General features: G+C 44.0%; 2 protein-coding genes across 4 annotated transcripts in view; both read left to right on the forward strand.

The window, feature by feature from the left end:
* The first annotated feature begins 5,790 nt into the window (after positions 1 to 5,790).
* On the forward strand, positions 5,791 to 15,342 carry st14b (ST14 transmembrane serine protease matriptase b). Its single transcript, XM_014128968.3, has 18 exons — positions 5,791 to 6,227; positions 7,526 to 7,685; positions 8,059 to 8,192; positions 8,381 to 8,451; positions 8,657 to 8,853; positions 9,070 to 9,105; positions 9,219 to 9,453; positions 9,626 to 9,768; positions 9,858 to 9,955; positions 10,058 to 10,167; positions 10,308 to 10,441; positions 10,712 to 10,819; positions 10,907 to 11,023; positions 11,126 to 11,248; positions 11,480 to 11,663; positions 11,847 to 12,118; positions 12,248 to 12,384; positions 12,499 to 15,342. Exons 1-18 carry the CDS (start codon positions 6,183 to 6,185, stop codon positions 12,658 to 12,660), a joined length of 2,466 nt encoding a protein of 821 aa, XP_013984443.1. The 5' UTR covers positions 5,791 to 6,182; the 3' UTR covers positions 12,661 to 15,342.
* Positions 15,343 to 15,472: 130 nt separating this feature from the next.
* nfrkb (nuclear factor related to kappaB binding protein) overlaps positions 15,473 to 18,472 on the forward strand; it is a 29,335-nt gene continuing 26,335 nt past the window's right edge. For all 3 annotated transcript variants that reach the window (XM_014128964.3, XM_014128967.3, XM_014128965.3), the window contains exons 1-8: positions 15,473 to 15,551; positions 15,945 to 16,089; positions 16,259 to 16,460; positions 16,558 to 16,685; positions 16,775 to 16,946; positions 17,073 to 17,177; positions 17,654 to 17,727; positions 17,889 to 17,973. In XM_014128964.3, coding sequence (XP_013984439.1) covers positions 15,964 to 16,089; positions 16,259 to 16,460; positions 16,558 to 16,685; positions 16,775 to 16,946; positions 17,073 to 17,177; positions 17,654 to 17,727; positions 17,889 to 17,973 — 892 coding nt within the window. In that variant the 5' untranslated portion in view covers positions 15,473 to 15,551; positions 15,945 to 15,963. The remainder of the gene's footprint in view (positions 15,552 to 15,944; positions 16,090 to 16,258; positions 16,461 to 16,557; positions 16,686 to 16,774; positions 16,947 to 17,072; positions 17,178 to 17,653; positions 17,728 to 17,888; positions 17,974 to 18,472) is intronic.

Raw genomic sequence — 18,472 nt, forward strand, 5'->3', positions numbered from 1 at the left:
GGGAAGGTTGAACACCAGACGGGCTGCGGCGTTCTGGATGAGTTGTAGGGGTTTAATGGCACAGGCAGGGAGCCCAGCCAACAGCGAGTTGCAGTAATCCAGACGGGAGATGACAAGTGCCTGGATTAGGACCTGCGCCGCTTCCTGTGTGAGGCAGGGTCGTACTCTGCGAATGTTGTAGAGCATGAACCTACAGGATCGGGTCACCGCCTTGATGTTAGTGGAGAACGACAGGGTGTTGTCCAGGATCACGCCAAGGTTCTTAGCACTCTGGGAGGAGGACACAAGGGAGTTGTCAACCGTGATGGCGAGATCATGGAACGGGCAGTCCTTCCCCGGGAGGAAGAGCAGCTCCGTCTTGCCGAGGTTCAGCTTGAGCTGGTGATCCGTCATCCACACTGATATGTCTGACAGACATGCAGAGATGCGATTCGCCACCTGGTTATCAGAAGGGGGAAAGGAGAAGATTAATTGTGTGTCGTCAGCATAGCAATGATAGGAGAGACCATGTGAGGATATGACAGAGCCAAGTGACTTGGTGTATAGCGAGAATAGGAGAGGGCCTAGAACAGAGCCCTGGGGGACACCAGTGGTGAGAGCGCATGGTGCGGAGACAGATTCTCGCCACGCCACCTGGTAGGAGCGACCTGTCAGGTAGGACGCAATCCAAGCGTGAGCCGCGCCGGAGATGCCCAACTCGGAGAGGGTGGAGAGGAGGATCTGATGGTTCACAGTATCAAAGGCAGCAGATAGGTCTAGAAGGATGAGAGCAGAGGAGAGAGAGTTAGCTTTAGCAGTGCGGAGAGCCTCCGTGACACAGAGAAGAGCAGTCTCAGTTGAATGCCCAGTCTTGAAACCTGACTGATTAGGATCAAGAAGGTCATTCTGAGAGAGATAGCAGGAGAGCTGGCCAAGGACGGCACGTTCAAGAGTTTTGGAGAGAAAAGAAAGAAGGGATACTGGTCTGTAGTTGTTGACATCGGAGGGATCGAGTGTAGGTTTTTTCAGAAGGGGTGCAACTCTCGCTCTCTTGAAGACGGAAGGGACGTAGCCAGCGGTCAAGGATGAGTTGATGAGCGAGGTGAGGAAGGGGAGAAGGTCTCCGGAAATGGTCTGGAGAAGAGAGGAGGGGATAGGGTCAAGTGGGCAGGTTGTTGGGCGGCCGGCCGTCACAAGACGCGAGATTTCATCTGGAGAGAGAGGGGAGAAAGAGGTCAAAGCACAGGGTAGGGCAGTGTGAGCAGGACCAGCGGTGTCGTTTGACTTAGCAAACGAGGATCGGATATCGTCAACCTTCTTTTCAAAATGGTTGACGAAGTCATCCGCAGAGAGGGAGGAGGGGGGGGGGAGGGGGAGGAGGATTCAGGAGGGAGGAGAAGGTAGCAAAGAGCTTCCTAGGGTTAGAGGCAGATGCTTGGAATTTAGAGTGGTAGAAAGTGGCTTTAGCAGCAGAGACAGAAGAGGAGAATGTAGAGAGGAGTGAGTGAAAGGATGCCAGGTCCGCAGGGAGGCGAGTTTTCCTCCATTTCCGCTCGGCTGCCCGGAGCCCTGTTCTGTGAGCTCGTAGTGAGTCGTCGAGCCACGGAGCAGGAGGGGAGGACCGAGCCGGCCTGGAGGATAGGGGACAGAGAAAATCAAAGGATGCAGAAAGGGAGGAGAGGAGGGTTGAGGAGGCAGAATCAGGAGATAGGTTGGAGAAGGTTTGAGCAGAGGGAAGAGATGATAGGATGGAAGAGGAGAGAGTAGCGGGGGAGAGAGAGCGAAGGTTGGGACGGCGCAATACCATCCGAGTAGGGGCAGAGTGAGAAGTGTTGGATGAGAGCAAGAGGGAAAAGGATACAAGGTAGTGGTCGGAGATTTGGAGGGGAGTTGCAATGAGATTAGTGGAAGAACAGCATCTAGTAAAGATGAGGTCAAGCGTATTGCCTGCCTTGTGAGTAGGGGGGGAAGGTGAGAGGGTGAGGTCAAAAGAGGAGAGGAGTGGAAAGAAGGAGGCAGAGAGGAATGAGTCAAAGGTAGACGTGGGGAGGTTAAAGTCACCCAGAACTGTGAGAGGTGAGCCATCCTCAGGAAAGGAACTTATCAAGGCGTCAAGCTCATTGATGAACTCTCCAAGGGAACCTGGAGGGCAATAAATGATAAGGATGTTAAGCTTGAAAGGGCTGGTAACTGTGACAGCATGGAATTCAAATGAGGAGATAGACAGATGGGTCAGGGGAGAAAGAGAGAATGTCCACTTGGGAGAGATGAGGATTCCAGTGCCACCACCCCGCTGGCTCGATGCTCTAGGGGTATGCGAGAACACGTGGGCAGACGAAGAGAGAGCAGTAGGAGTAGCAGTGTTATCTGTGGTAATCCATGTTTCCGTCAGCGCCAGGAAGTCTAGGGACTGGAGGGTAGCATAGGCTGAGATGAACTCAGCCTTGTTGGCTGCAGACCGGCAGTTCCAGAGGCTGCCGGAGACCTGGAACTCCACGTGGGTCGTGCGCGCTGGGACCACCAGGTTAGAGTGGCAGCGGCCACGCGGTGTGAAGCGTTTGTATGGCCTGTGCAGAGAGGAGAGAACAGGGATAGACAGACACATAGTTGACAAGCTACAGAAGTGTTGTTTCTTGTATTATTGTCTCCTGTGTCTTTAGAGAACTGTTTCACTTTGATATCCTTTTTCTTCTGTCCTGATTTTCTCTTTCTTTTCTTCTGTTAACTAGATATTCTTTGTTGTTCTTCGTTAGCTAGCTAGCTTCTTCCAAAAAGAGTCCCTAGCAACATGCTCGACGCATGTAGCGGAGTATATCAGAATGTCATCGATATACACCACTACACCCTGCCCGTGCAGGTCCCTGAAAATCTAGTCTACCAAGAATTGGAAGACTGATGGAGCATTCATCAACCCGTACGGCATGACGAGGTACTCATAATGCCCTGAGGTGGTACTAAACGCCGTCTTCCACTCGTCTCCCTCCCGGATACGCACCAGATTGTACGCACTCCTGAGATCCAGTTTAGTGAAGAAGCGCGCCCCGTGCATTGACTCAATCGCCGTGGCGAAAAGAGGTAGTAGATAACTGTACCTCACCGTGATTTGATTGAGACCTCTATAGTCAATACACGGGCGCAGACCTCCAATCTTCTTCACAAAAAAGAAACTCAAGGAGGCGGGTGAAGTGGAGGACCGAATGTACCCCTGATGCAGGGATTTGGAGACACATGTCTCCATAGCCACCGTCTCCGCTTGCGACAGGGGATACACGTGACTCCGGGGAAGTGCAGCGTCTACCAGGAGATTTATCGCACAATCCCCCCGTCGATGGGGTGATAATTGAAGGCGAGAGCCAAATCAGCATATTCTGGGGAAATGCACACGGTGGAGACCACTTTCCACCGTGGTAGCACCAACGGAAACCCCTACACAACACCCCGAGCACTCTCACGACCACCCTGTGAGAGCTCTCTGTTGCCAGGAAATGGTGGGGTTATGACGAGCCAACCAGGGAAGGCCTAGTACCACGGGAAACGCAGGAGAGTCAAGAGAGTCAATGAGAAAGAGACGGATTCTCTCCTCGTGACCCCCCTGCATCTCCATGGCCAGGGAGATGGTGGATTCGTTGATTAGCCCAGACCCTAATGGTCGACTATCCAGAGCGTGAACCGGGAAAGGTCTATCTACAGGAATAATTGGGATCCCTAAACTAAGAGCTAACACTCTGTCGATAAAGTTCCCAGCTGCGCCTGAATCGACGAGCGCCTTATGCTGGGAATGCGGGGAGAACTCGGGGAAACAAACAGGTACAAACAGGTGGACAACAGAGGACTCTGGATGAGAGTGGTGCAGACTCACCTGGGGTGACGCCAGAGTGCCCTGCCTGCTGCCTCGACTCCCAGAGGGACCAACTCGGCACCGACCGGCAGTGTGCCCTCTGCGGCCACAGATGGTGCACGTGAAGGCCCCTCCTCCAGCCTCCCTAAGCGCAGCCCCTCCCAACTCCATGGGCACCGGAGCGGGAGTGCTGGGAGATGGAACCGACAGAGCCTCCTCAGGACGTCCACGGATGAACAGCAGGTTATCCAACCGGATGGACAGATCCACCAGTTGGTCAAATGTGATGGTGGCATCCCTGCAGGCCAACTCCCGTCAGACATCCTCACGCAGGCTGCATCGATAGTGGTCGATGATAGCCCTGTCGTTCCATCCTGCTCCGGCGGCCAAGGTCCGTGAACTCCTCGAAGTGGTCCAACGCCGCGTCTTCCCTCCCCACATGGCGTTTGCCCACTCCAGAGCTCTCCCCGAGAGGCATGAGACGAGGGCGGATACTCTCTCCCTTCCTGAGGGAGCTGGGTGAACGGTGGCCAGGTATAGGTCCAGTTGTAAAAGGAACCCCTGGCACTGTGCAGCCGTCCCATCATACTCCCTGGGAAGGGAGAGACGCATCCCACTGGAGCTGGATCCGGACGGGACGGGTAGAGGTAACCCCGGTTGCGCTGGTCGAGGCCCTGGAGAGACTTCCTGTCACCGGCAATGGCGTCGACCGCCGAACGCCGCCCGAACAAGGAGAGGAGCCGACTTTGGCAGAAGTCGTGACAAAACCACTTAATGTAAATGTACATTACTGTATTGTACACTGGCTGGTCATCTAGGTTTGTACCTGTAGACTTTCCATCACCATGAAGAAAAACAATGTGCAGTACAGTAATTGAGTACATTGAGACATCAAGTGGTTTGTGATGATGTAATGTGATGATGTGGCTCAGTTGGTAGAGCATGGCACTTGCAATGCTTGGGTTGTGGGTTTGATTCCCACTCACTACTGTAAGTTGCTCTGGATAAGATCGCCTATGGAAAAGGAATGAATAGACCATTTCAGTTTTCACAATATGTTGCATTTGCAAAGTATTTCAAGAAACTGGAAAAAATACATCAAGCAAGTATTTTTATATTCCACAAGTATTATCAGATTAACTCAAGTTGCAAATGCTGGTAAACACTCAAATATATATATTTTTCTTCACAAAAGTAGTGCATTGGGCCTTTACTAGTTTTGTATTAGAGGACAAATATTGACTCTTCAGCGCGGGCAAAAAACTCGCAGCACACCACACTCAAACTACTTCCCGTGGCTATGGTGAATTATCTCAATAACTATTTGATTAAGATACAAACAACTCATCCAGCTGTGTCTTTTCCACAGTGTTTTAGTACTGCTCTTTCAGTACACCGCTCTGCCCAGATCTAAATATGGCTGTCGTTTTTATGATTCTGCCGATGCTGTCAAACTGCAATGAAACTGCACGAAACACACGACTCTGATGACGCAGGAGCTATTGTTAACTGCACAACAATCGTAACCGCGGAGACTCACTGTCATATTGACATGGTTTACTACGCCCTCTAGTGTTAAGGGATCAGACAGACTACTGGCCCTCCAGTGAGAGACAAATACATTATAGTATACAGTGTGTGGCCTAAGCATACCAATTTGTAGTCGTATAATGACATCCGTTCAGGTCCTCAACTAGGCTACTTCTTTCCATATCTTTATTTGATCTAAATGGCAGTGATTTGTCTTCTGTTTGATAGTCACTTGCCCTGAGATGAACTCAGAGCTGTTGGTCCTGCAAACCAAACATTTTATGTGATTCAAAATTAACAAATATTACAGGATACAAAACTATGACCAGGAAAGAGTAGTCTAAACTGAAGACATCAGGATTGTAATAGTAACCTATGGATGAGCAGAATATGTGCCACAGGTTTTATTTCCTCGTTCATCTCTCTATTCAGTCAGTCGCCTTCTCCCCCATTGTTCAGTGTATCACCTGTACACAGGAAGTCGAATGGATAGGTGGCTTGGTTTCTGTCTACAATAGGCCTAATATCGACATTTCTTTTAGGTACGCTAAATAAACACAAATTAGTGTCGGAATTAATTAACTTTTCGGTTGTTCTGATATCCTTCAGAATACTTTGTATAGGGGAAAAATTACAACCTATTCGTAATGACTGGTGTGGATTTACCTGCGAGACACCTGTCGCTGTTGCCATCCTATTGAAGACAATGGACCGATGCTGTCGATAATAATTCTCAAGGCTTGTAGAATTTGACCGAAACTAGACAAATCATTTACATTTTCAAGCACAGTGAAATCAAATTTGGGTCAATTTCCACACGTGACGTTCTTCTGTCATGGATTTGTTTGATTCGGGAACGAAGTTTACCCCGAAAACGCAGGTATTGTAATGCTACTAATACAGTTGTTATAACGCTATCGATCATTTATTTTGTCTAATCTAAGCAAATCTTTATAGCACGTTTCATCAAATATAGGCTATGTGTAATTGTCATATAATTGTGTGAATACACTCTAGAAATACACTGACTACAAAACATTCCTACATACATACACTCAGTGTATTTCTAGAGTGGAAACCTGGGGTCGATTCATTGCACCGATTCGGTTTAAAAAAAGCAACAGAAAACAAAACCATTTTACTCCAAACGCTGTTGAGTTTTGTTTTGTTCTTAAACAGATGTTGTAGTTCAGTCGTATGTATCTCTTTAAAAAAACAAGAGACTGGGATCATTTGGATGGAACCCCGTGGACTTCACTCTACTATTCGTGGGGCATGCTCTACAAGGTGTCGAAAGCTTCCACAGGGATGCTGGCCCATGTTGACTCCAATGCTTCCCACAGTTGTGTCAAGTTGGCTGGATGTCCTTTGGGTGGTGGATCATTCTTGATACACATGGGAAACTGTTGAGCATGAAAAACGCAGCAGCGTTGCACTTCTTGACAAACTGGTGCGCCTGGCACTTACTACCATACCCTGTTCAAAGCCACTTAAATCTTTTGTCTTGCCCATTCACCCTCTAAATGGCACACATACATGTCTCAATTGTCTCAAGGCTTAAAATTTATTTTTTAACCTGTCTCCTCCCCTTCATCTACACTGATTGAAGTGGATTTAACAAGTGCCATCAATAAGGGGTCATAACTTTCACCTGGATTCACCTGGTCAGACTATGTCATGGAAAGAGCAGGTGTTATTCATGTTTTGTATGCACGGTGTATTATGTAAGCAGCATTCCTCTCAGTGCTGCTCCCTTTGAATTGGAATGCTTGGTGGATCATATGGCCTAGGCTGCATGTGAGTCAATTTGTCAAAAAGGGTATGGCTCTTTAGACACTAAAGAATAGTCTATAACTGATACGTTGAAGTAGGGTGTGGTTGTAGGAAAATGTAGTAACTGTTGAATCTGACAGGACTTGACTTGCACTGGTTAGTTCAATTGCAATAACAGTTAATATAACTGTGTTATGCAGGCACCATAAGTAGTATAACACCTAAGGACAGATCATTTGACAAGTTAGTATATTCATGTTGTCATGGATTGATTGAATGTGCTGTCGATATAAACCCAATTACTATCTAGGGAGACATTTCTCTTTTGCTGCCATTGACATGGACACTGAAATGTTTATGTTGAAATTAAATGCCAGTAAAATAACATTATTTTCTCACTTGTAGGATGATGACTGGGAAAATTCTGTCACATTCCTTCCAGCCCCAGACAAGAAGAAGCTGGAGAAAAATAGAGGGAGTAAAACACTTTTTGTTGGGATTGGCCTCGTGGGGTTGGCAGCAGTCATTGCGCTGACGACAGGCCTGCTGGTTTGGCATTTTCACTGTGAGTATATTGTCCACCTTGACTGAACCCCTATAGAGCCATTACCCATTAGTATACTTATTCTGGCCTCATTGGTATACTTACTCTAGCCTCATTAGTATACCTATTTTGGCCTCATTAGTATACTTATTCTGGCCTCATTAGTGTACTTATTTTGGCCTCATTAGTATACTTATTCTGGCCTCATTAGTATACTTATTTTGGCCTCATTAGTATACTTACTCTAGCCTCATTAGTATACTTATTCTGGTCCCAGTAGTATACTTATTCTGGTCCCAGTAGTATACTTATTCTGGTCCCAGTAGTATACTTATTCTGGTCCCAGTAGTATACTTATTCTGGTCCTCACTCCTGCCCCTCTCTTATTTTGCAGTGCGGAGAGGAGAGGTGCGATTGACAAAGATGTACATTGGCTCTATGAGTATCACCAACCAAAGATTTATAGATTCCTACGACAACCCCAACAGCAATGAGTTCAAACAACTGGCTATGCAGGTGTCACAGCAGGTAAGACAGGGTGATGATGATCTGGATCTTTAGGAGTCCTTTACACTAAACCACACGTTGCTAAATGGCTGTTGTATAAAGTATTTGTGTGTCTACTGTTTTCTGTTGTTTCTACTTGATCACCTTCTCTATTATTTGTAGCAAGTCCTGGTAGCTACAATAACACGTTTCATCTTGCTGCTTTTCAGCTGAAGGGGATCTACTCTAAATACAAAGATCTGGATAAATATTTAGTGGGATCCACAGTGCAAGCCTTCAGGTATTTGTTCCCCATTTAACCACTCCCCTAAGGTCACTTTGAAATTCAGAGATAGTTATGGTTGATTACTTGAAGATGATGACATTATAAAGACATTACAACAAAGGGTAGCAGACAGTTGTTTCAATTCAACCCACAATTGTTATGTTTTCTTGCTGCTTAACATATTCAAAATTACAATGCACTATGTGTCTTTCCACTGTAGTGAAGGCAACAGAGGGAGTGAGGCAGACAGTGTAGTAGCCTACTACCTGTCTGAGTTTGATGTACCGATCGGTCGGGGGTCTGCAGTGGATACAGCTATTGGCTCCATGGATCCAATGGAGGGAAGTTCGAAGGGGAGGATGGGGACGGGTCGCCGGCCAACCAGCTCCCTGCTCATCAACAATGTGATGTCTGGAGGTAGAGTAAAGGGTGAACATCACTCAGCCTTGGGATGTGAAAGTTACCTATACTCTTGTATGCATCCCTGTTTATTAAGGCCTATGTTAATAGGAGCGTTTGTAGTCATTTCCTTCACATTCTCTATCCCACAGATAAAAGAAGAGCTGTTAAAGGTCAGAGCAGATGTTTTTATTTGCTCCATGCTAATGTCTCATATGTGCCTCCATTTCACAGCTCTGGATGCACGTATGACAAAGGCCTTATTGAATGGTGAGAAACAACATTCGCTGTTATAGTTTCAACTATTATCTTTCTGGATGTTAAAGGCCGTCCTTGTACAGCTCACTGAGCTTGTCTACTGTATCTGTCTGTCCGCTCCTCAGCCCCCCAAACCTATTCTTATCACATCAGTGAGAATCACACGGCCACATTACAGTCACCTGGCTTTCCTGATTCTCCATACCCTCCAAACACATATGTGTCGTGGAGACTACATGCTGACCGAGGCTACAGGATTAAACTGGAGTTTGACACCTTCAACTTGGAGGCTGACTGTCAGAACGACTTCATCAAGGTGTATGACTCCCTGGTGCCATTGGAGCAGCAGGTCATGGCAGAGTGAGTAGTGAGGAGTTGTACAGTACTTTTAGGATCAAGAGAAAGTGGAGACAAGAAACACAGTCAACATTTTCCCACTGATATTTCCTTCAGATGCTAGCCTCATGACTCCTGAGTTCCATCCAAGTGCAACTGTCTGCCTCAGTTAAATCATGTGTTGATCTCTGTCCAGGAAATGTGGATATTACACTCGCAATGAGCCTCTGTCGTTCATTTCCTCTGGAAACGTCATGCTGCTGACACTGGTAACCAACAAGGAGAAGAACTTCCCTGGCTTCAGAGCCACGTACTCTCAGGTTCCCCTCAATAGCCAAGGTGCAGCTACTATTATGATGATCATGGGGTGTACCATGTTGTGTCCCCAATGGTCATGAGACTCATTATCTGTTACTCTTTCTGTGTAGATTGTGGTGGTCAATTATCAGGACTTAATGGCACCTTCACATCTCCAAACTTTCCCTCCCATTACCCACCTCTGACCAAGTGTGTCTGGGACATTGAGGTAAACAAATGTTGAATTTGTGTTGTGGAGCCTGCTGCTGACCTTTTAGAGTGAGAATGTGTTTCTTTTTGAAGTTCCACCTACCATTCTATTCTCTTTCAGGTCCCAAAAGGGAAGTCTGTCAAGGTGCAGTTCAACAAGCTGTTGATGTCTGAGCCAGGACAGAACAATAATAATTGTCCTAAGGACTACGTAGAGATCAACAGTGAAAAGTGAGTCATGGGATCTTCTTGGTGTCAGTATATCCGTTAGGAATTTGGAAGAATTTACCATTAATATCAGCAATGACTCTGCAATGTCCCTAATTGATGAACATTGCTGATCTTTGCCTCTTTAACCTTTTGTGTTGCAGGCTATGTGGCGATAAGCCCTACAGCACTGTGGTCACCAGCACAGTCAACAAGATAGTAGTGATATTTAACTCTGACATGTCTTATGTGGATTCAGGTTTCACTGCTGAGTTTGAAGCCTTTGTGCCAACTACTCGTAAGCCAGAAACATTGTTATCAGTACACAGTTGTTTCTTAAACTAACATCTACAGTGTATACTTTAAAACCTGTTATCAGTACAGATCTGCAGTGAGTACAGACCTAGAACTACGTTATAACGTGTCTATTCTTCTCAAGTGTTTCCGTCTGAGTGTGTTTAAGTTTCATAACGTCACCTTTGTAAACAGATGCTTGATTTGCCTCTACAAGAGATATTAGGTTAAATGATTATGCTGTAATCTGAGTTGATGTCTTGTCTCTGTACAGAGTGTGAGCCAGATCAAATCAAATGTAGAAATGGACTTTGTAAAGTCAAGTTCTGGCAGTGTGATGGAGTCAATGACTGTGGGGACAGCACAGACGAGGAAAACTGTGGTAAGTCAACAATATACATCAGTAGAGAGGTCACACAAGATTATATCATCATTGTTAACACTGTGTATTACTGTGTCCTCTCTGTAGGGACTTGTAAATCAGGTGCGTTTACCTGTCGGAATGGAAACTGTATCTCAGAGAGACTGAAATGTGATGGCCGTGCTGACTGTGCTGACGGCTCTGATGAATCAAATTGCGCAAAATGTACGTATCCAAAGATAAATAGTTGTAGTAGAATACAACTGGCTACCATATAAACATGACCTTTGACCTTGTGCGACTGACTCCTCATCTCCTTGTATCCAGCTCTAGCCCTGCAATGCTCAGAGTATACTTACAAGTGTAAGAACAACATATGCATCAGCAAGCTGAACCCAGAGTGCGATGAAGAAGAGGACTGTGATGATGGCTCAGATGAGGCAGACTGTCGTAAGTTTAGATATCTCACACAGCTTCCTCTACATCATCAGACCAACTTTTACCACCATTACCCTGACTTCTGAATGTCATTTGGATTACATTTTATTTGACTATTTAAAACAACAGGCAAACAATACATGTACCAAAATCGCAGAGGGTTATGTAGACAAAAAGTCAGACTTGTTTCCATTGTGGCCCTCCTTTATTTACTGATTGGTTTTTGCGTGTGTCTGTGTGCAGAGTGTGGTATACGGCCTTACAGACACTCCCGTATTGTGGGTGGGCAGGCCTCCATTGAGGGGGAGTGGCCCTGGCAGGTTAGCCTTCACATCCGAGGGTCTAGCCATGTGTGTGGAGCCTCAGTTATCAACGACCGCTGGCTCGTCACTGCTGCCCACTGTGTCCAGGATGACGTCAAAGTCAAGTACGTGCTCACCTTATTGTTCCTACTCTTACTAAGTTTCATTCACACCATTGTACGTTTCCCCAATTTATTTACTGCTCTAAGGACTGTTCCCTGTAAGCTCTCCTGTTTACAGTTCAGCTTTCAAAACCTTTGTGGTCTTGAGGATTGAGCACCGTGAACTAAGTGTGTGTGTTCCAACAGGTATTCTCAACCTCAACAATGGGAAGCATACCTTGGACTTCATGTTCAGAGTCAGACTAACAAGTGGACGCTGAAGAAGAACCTGAAGCAGATCATCCAGCACCCTGGCTACCACGCCCACACCTATGACAATGACATAGCACTTATGGAACTAGACAGTCCTGTCACACTCAACCAGAACATCTGGCCAATCTGTCTGCCCACGGCTACGCATTACTTCCCTGCTGGCAAGCCAGTGTGGATCACTGGCTGGGGGACCACCAGAGAGGGGGGTGAGTTGAATCCGGTGTATAGCTGCAGTAGTTTCTCACACCTTGTTCTGTAGTAATACAATTGACATTTCCTCATGTTTTAACCTCTGACTACTGTTGATGCTGACTGAGTGTCATTCACTGTCCCAGGTTTCGAGGCATCAATGTTGCAGAAGGCAGAGGTCCGTATCATCAATGCCACAGTATGTAACACCCTGATGGAAGGACAGACCACTTCCAACATGTTATGTGCTGGTGTACTGGACGGAGGAGTAGATGCCTGTCAGGTAACCCAGCCAGCAGCTAGATGATCTTTCTTGTTGCATATTTACTTTGCCGCTCTTAACGTCATCATCATCATCATCATCATCATGCTGTCTTTGCCCTGCTCCTTCTGACAGGGAGACTCTGGAGGTCCGTTGTCCTCCATGGAGGACAGTGGACGTTTCTTCTTGGCTGGAGTGGTGAGCTGGGGGGACGGCTGTGCCCGCAGGAACAAGCCTGGCGTCTACACCCAAGTCACCAAATACAGGGACTGGATAAAGCAGAAGACCGGGGTGTAGCTGAGAAGACCAGGGTCTAGCTGAGTGGGAAACCTGGTTGTCAAGCCTGAGCAATACTTAGCCCTCAGAAGATTGGTCATTGTCCAAGTTCTTAAAATCCTCAGGCCTTTGATTGGTATGCATTAAGGTTATTATAGTAAACTAATGCAGAAACTAAAACAAAAATGAATCTTGAAAAAAACCATTTAGTAAACTGAAATAAAATAATTAACAAACCTGTTTCAAAAAACTAAAACTATACTGAAACTATTATCTTTGACTCCAAAACTAACTAAAATAAAATAAAAACCATAATAAGTTATGTTCAGTTTTAGTTTTTTTCTAAACTTCTTATTGGGTTTTCAATGCGGTTCAAAGGCGGATGAAGGCTGCAACTGATATCTGACAAATGTATGCACTCAATACCGTAAGTCGCTCTGGATAAGAGCATCTGCTAAATTACTCAAATGTAAATGTAAAAAAGTTGTCAAGCTTTAGGGGGGATTTTAAGCTACTGAATCTGGTGGGTAAATGCTTCCAGTAGATGGTGATGTTTCAAATAGGCCTAGTTTGTTCATTACTATCCCTAGCTATCACTAGCTAACAGGGGAAAAAGTGTCTAGGTAGCTAACTTGATTCCTCTTACATGTACTACTAAGTTTTTAAAAAGCATTGGATTGGTGTAAATATGGGTTTCCTTCTACATTATTATTTTTCACCAGTCTCAGCTCAATTACCTTTAAATCCAAGTCACATTGAGATTGACTTTATAATGTAAACCTAGCCTATGAGCTGACCCATCACCTTGTGCATAACTGCCCTTTGTCATGTAAATATCTTATTGGGAACTATTTCACACTGGGAATATTTTTACATGACACCCTTCAGTGGTAAGAAGTGACATCCCAAAAACAACACAAATGGCTTGTAGCAATACTAAAACTGAAACTAAATAATATAAAAACTAAATATACATTTTTTTTTTATAAAACTCAAAACTAAATAAAAACTAGCAAATCAGGTCCGAAAAGTAACTTCAACTAAACTGAATTTCAAATTAAAAAAAATGTACAAATAGAAATAAAAAATGAATTTAAAAACCAAACTATAATAATCTTGGTATGCACACTACAGTGTGTGACTACTGGGACTCTACAAGACTCAACAAGGAGTTTTCATTATTTTACACTTATACGTGGTGTTTAGTTCTATCCAAAAGTATTACTTTATATAGAAAATACCATTCTTACATACTTACACATACACTTACTTAAAAATAGACTGGGCATTACATTAGCTGTGTTATTATCTTGCTTAAATAAATATTTAGCAAGCATTGATTGCATTTAGCAAGCATTGGTTGCAGGTTAAAGATGGATTTTTGCACCCAAGTGCACTAAATTGCCTGCTTTTGTGACCTTGTAGGCATTTTTCCCCCCTGGGTTTCTTTGTTTAGAATTTGCTTTGTTCATGTGTTATAATCCTTATCCTTACATTGCCTAGGCAATCGTTTGTTTTTCCAAAAGTGATATGTTATATGAAGTTTTGTGGATTCTTAAAATCTCATATGTCTTTGTCTTTTTATATTATGTTTTGTTAATGTAGGTGGGTTTTTTTTAGGATATGTTTTCATTGCCTGTTTATATTTATTTTTTAATTGATCTTCAGACTGCTGTACCTCAGTAAACCTGACAGCTTGTGTACCTGAATTTTTTTTTTTACTGTCTAATATGCTCTGAGATTTAGGGCCCTTTTCGGTCAAAACAGGTGACTGGGTTTCTGAGATACCATACGACTAAAAATTACTGTCCTGGGTACTCAGTTAATGGTTTGATTGAACAGGGAAATGGTAAATGAAAATATTTCACATATTCAGGGAGCTATACTTTACACAAACATTTTAGATATGAATTAAGGTATTTTTGTGATTTTATACTAAACTCAGTTCATTGATTTTTATATTTTCTTCCCTAGACAGATTTAAATTTGTAATCAATATGTAAATGTCATAGAGCATAGAGAGCGTTTGGTGTGTAATATATTTCTGGTTTATAGTATGTCAATATGGTTGGTTGCTTGGTCCTTGTCTAGGTTTATACATTAGTTGAAAGTACATCTCATTGCTCTAGTACACATTTTAACAAGTGATGTTAACATTACTATGGCAGCGTTTACACAGGCAGCCCAATTCTGATCTTTTTTTCCAGTAGTTGGTGTTTTGTCCCATCAGATCTGAAAAGATCTGATTGCTCAAAAAATAAAACAAATATCAAAATTGGGCAGCCTTTTTTTTTAACGCAGCCTATATACTCTGTTCTATGTATCCATTCTGGTGCTTACAGTATATCATTAATTAGTTGTGGTATGTAAATTAGATACTTTTTCTTGTGTACAGTTTAGGACATTTGTATTGATCATTTTAAAATGTGTATGTTGTGTGAGTGTCAAGCTGGGCTTGTAATACACAAAGGCATAGTAACAACCCCAAAAAGACTTGTACTCGTGTATTTGTGGAATTTCAGGATCCTGACAACCTGTGCTTTTACTTGAGTTTGTGATTATTGTAATGTACTCTACAGTAATTTCACCATTCTCTGAAAAATGTAGATTGTGGGAGTGCCAATGTGCCTTATTTCAGTGTAATTCTATGTAAAGCCTAATTTCATATTAAATTACAATACCCTGTATGATTGGGGAAATGAGTCTGAAGTGAAATGTATTTTGTTGTGTATTATCTAAAGAACTTGTTTAAATCATCGCTGAACTTTTCGTGCATCGAATGCAACCAGAATCGAGGAAATTGGAAGTACTCACGGTAGACTTAGCGGACGGGACGGAAACCGTATTGGTACGTCGTTGTTATGATTCCCCTCTGACTCTTTTATCCGATGTCCAGTGTGCTCAATTTTCTGGTAAATTGGTTCATTTTGGCTTTGTTAGCTAAACTAGTTATCTATTGTTTAAGCTCACATTGCTAGCTAGATAATCATATCCAAAGTGCGCAGAATACTTCATTGAATCGTATTTTTCCTGGTGTAGTTATCTTGCCTTAGGTAGCTGGCTAGCATAATTTAGCTAGTAGCTCACGTTGACATGTGTTGTTGGTGTGTATTTCATCCTTGACATGATAATGTAATATCGAGTTAGCCAGCCAACAAGATCGATCATGTTTTCTGTAGAAATGCAGACTAAACGGTTCTATTTTACGTTAGCTAGCTAGCTAACAACGCCAATGGACTCGTGATTTTAGTTAGATAGCGAACGTTACTGTAGCTACCAATGCAATTCATTTTTTTTTCCTTCAGATTGTTAAGGAAGATCAGAATGGATGCCCTTGATCACATGCTGACCGACCCCCTAGACTCAGGGGAGGGCAATGATGGGCGCATCACTGAAGAGTGCATGTTGGGAAACTGTCAAGTGAGTCTTCCAGAAGACCTGCTTGAGGATGTGAGTAGCTAATAAAAGCATACTGCAGTGATTTCTGTGTTAACTTTATCATATGCTGTTTATCCATTGTGTACACTGCATAGACAGTATATATAAAGGTGTACTGTATATCGATTGTTGCATTTACAGTTCTGTTTATATATATTTTTTGTTTTTGTTGGGCAAACAGCCTGAAATCTTCTTCTCTGTGCTGAGTGAAAGCACCTGGTCTGAAGTACTGACAGATGACCAGAGGCAGCATCTCCGGCAACTGTTACCACACTTTCAAGAAGACAACACTAGTGAGCAGGACAGCACCATCAGCAAACTCTTCAACAAACAGAACTTCTGCTTCGGAAACCCCTTGCATCTTGCACAGAAACTGTTCCAAGGTAACGTTCCGCCTCTCTCAAACGGCTTGATTTTGAGTACGTTTTTGGACTGTTTATGGCACATCAGTGATATCATGAACCACTGTGCTCTCCCCAGATGGCCATTTCAATCCGGAAGTGGTTAAGTACAGACAACTGTGTGCCAAGTCCCAGAAAAAACGCCAGCTGAACTCGTTGCAGCAGTACTACCACAAACTCCTTAAACAGATCCTGGTCTCTAGAAAGGTACGTCATATATCTTCAAGCTTCAGTCTCAAGCACAAGGTGAATGGCCTTCCTCAGTATGTTCATGTATATCATTTCTGTGTGTTTAGGAACTGTTAGAGTTGGCTGTCCGCAGTGGCCCTGACATTGCGGTGAACAGAAAGTATCCCACCCAGACACATGGTGAGGTGCAGGAACAGAGGGTCAGAGGAAGAGTGTGCCGGATACTGAGGGAAGTTAAAACTGAGTGTGGAGACAGCAATGCCTCATCTGACGATGATGGTGAGTCTGCTTTCATCAGCCTAGAATGTTGAAATGTAATTGCATTTAGCAGCATTGAATAAGTGTCAGAGTTCATCTTTCAATGTTTTCTATGTCACATACTTGTCCTTTGCGTTGTATTTGCAGATACAGCCTCTTGGCTGCCAACACCTCAATCTCCTTCCTCTCCAACGCCCACAGTCTCTGTCAGGGTTCTGCCCAGTCTCTCCACCCAGGACATGAAGACCACCGGTCAGTTACAGTAGATCTAAACAGCTACTGTATAATGATTGGGGAAAAACATTTATGGTTACATATCGCAATATTGTTTTGGACGATATTAAATCGATACTTTGACTCCAAGTATCGATTTTGCTAGATAGCACTAGCTTGCGCTAGTCAGCTGTAACTGCGCCAAAACGCCGGTATTTTTCGTCCAATAGCTTGTTCTCCGTCTTCTTTTTAAATAGAGAGCCAACATGTTTTCAGCACATGTATTTCCATGACTGATCAAAACTCGAGTTCTCATGCTCTCTGTCTTGCTGCAGCAGACATATGGTGAACAATATGTTTTGAACATCGAATCGCAATACATATGGTATCGGCACCTAAGTATCGTGATAATATTGTATCGTGAGGTCCCTGGCAATTCCCAGCCCTACTGCTGTAATGTACATAAAGACTCTGCAGATGTAGTGATTGAGGATATGTGGTGCCTGCTTACACAGATAAGCAAGAACTGGGAGAGAAGGACATGAGAGCCATGCTACGGAGACATAGAGAGAAGAGGAGACGACAACCGGTTAGTTTCTTCTATGCTTCTCCATTCACAAAAACAGCAGAGAATTCTGCTATCCATATAATCAAGGTGTGATTGGAAATTGGGGACACTGTTTATCTACCTAATATCATCTTGTACAACATTTCCTTGTATCCTAATCCTAGTCATTGTTATTTGCACAGGATCATCCAGACTTGATGACTTCTGACATCCGCCTGGGTGACATGATGTCTAGAGTGAACATAGGTCGTAAAGGCTCCATGATGAGTGAGTAAAGTCAAGTCTATAATCAAAACACCAAAATCATAATCATGAAGCCAAATTTAATCATGCACTACTTGGCCAAAAGTATGTGGACAATTGCTCGTCAAACATCTCATTCCAAAATTATGGGCATTAATATGGAGTTGGTCCCCCCTTTTGCTGCTATAACAGCCTCCACCCTTCTGGGAAGGCTTTCCACTTGACGTTGGAACATTGCTGCGGGACTTGCTTCCATTCAGCCACAGGAGCATTTAGTGAGGTCAGCCACTGATGTTGGGCGATTAGGCCTGGCTCGCAGTCGGCGTTCCAATTCATCCCAAAGTTGTTCGATGGATTTGAGGTCAGGGCTCTGTGCAGGCCTGTCAAGTTCTTCCACACCGATATTGAGAAACTATTTCTGTATGGACCTCTCTTTGTGCATGGGGGCATTGTCATGCTGAAAGAGGAAAGGGCCTTCCCCAAACTGTTGCCACACATTTGGAAGCACAGAATCGTCTAGAAT

Source organism: Salmo salar, chromosome 11 (genome assembly GCF_965601325.2).
Source record: "Salmo salar chromosome 11, fSalSal1, whole genome shotgun sequence".
Taxonomy (NCBI): Eukaryota; Metazoa; Chordata; class Actinopteri; order Salmoniformes; family Salmonidae; genus Salmo; species Salmo salar.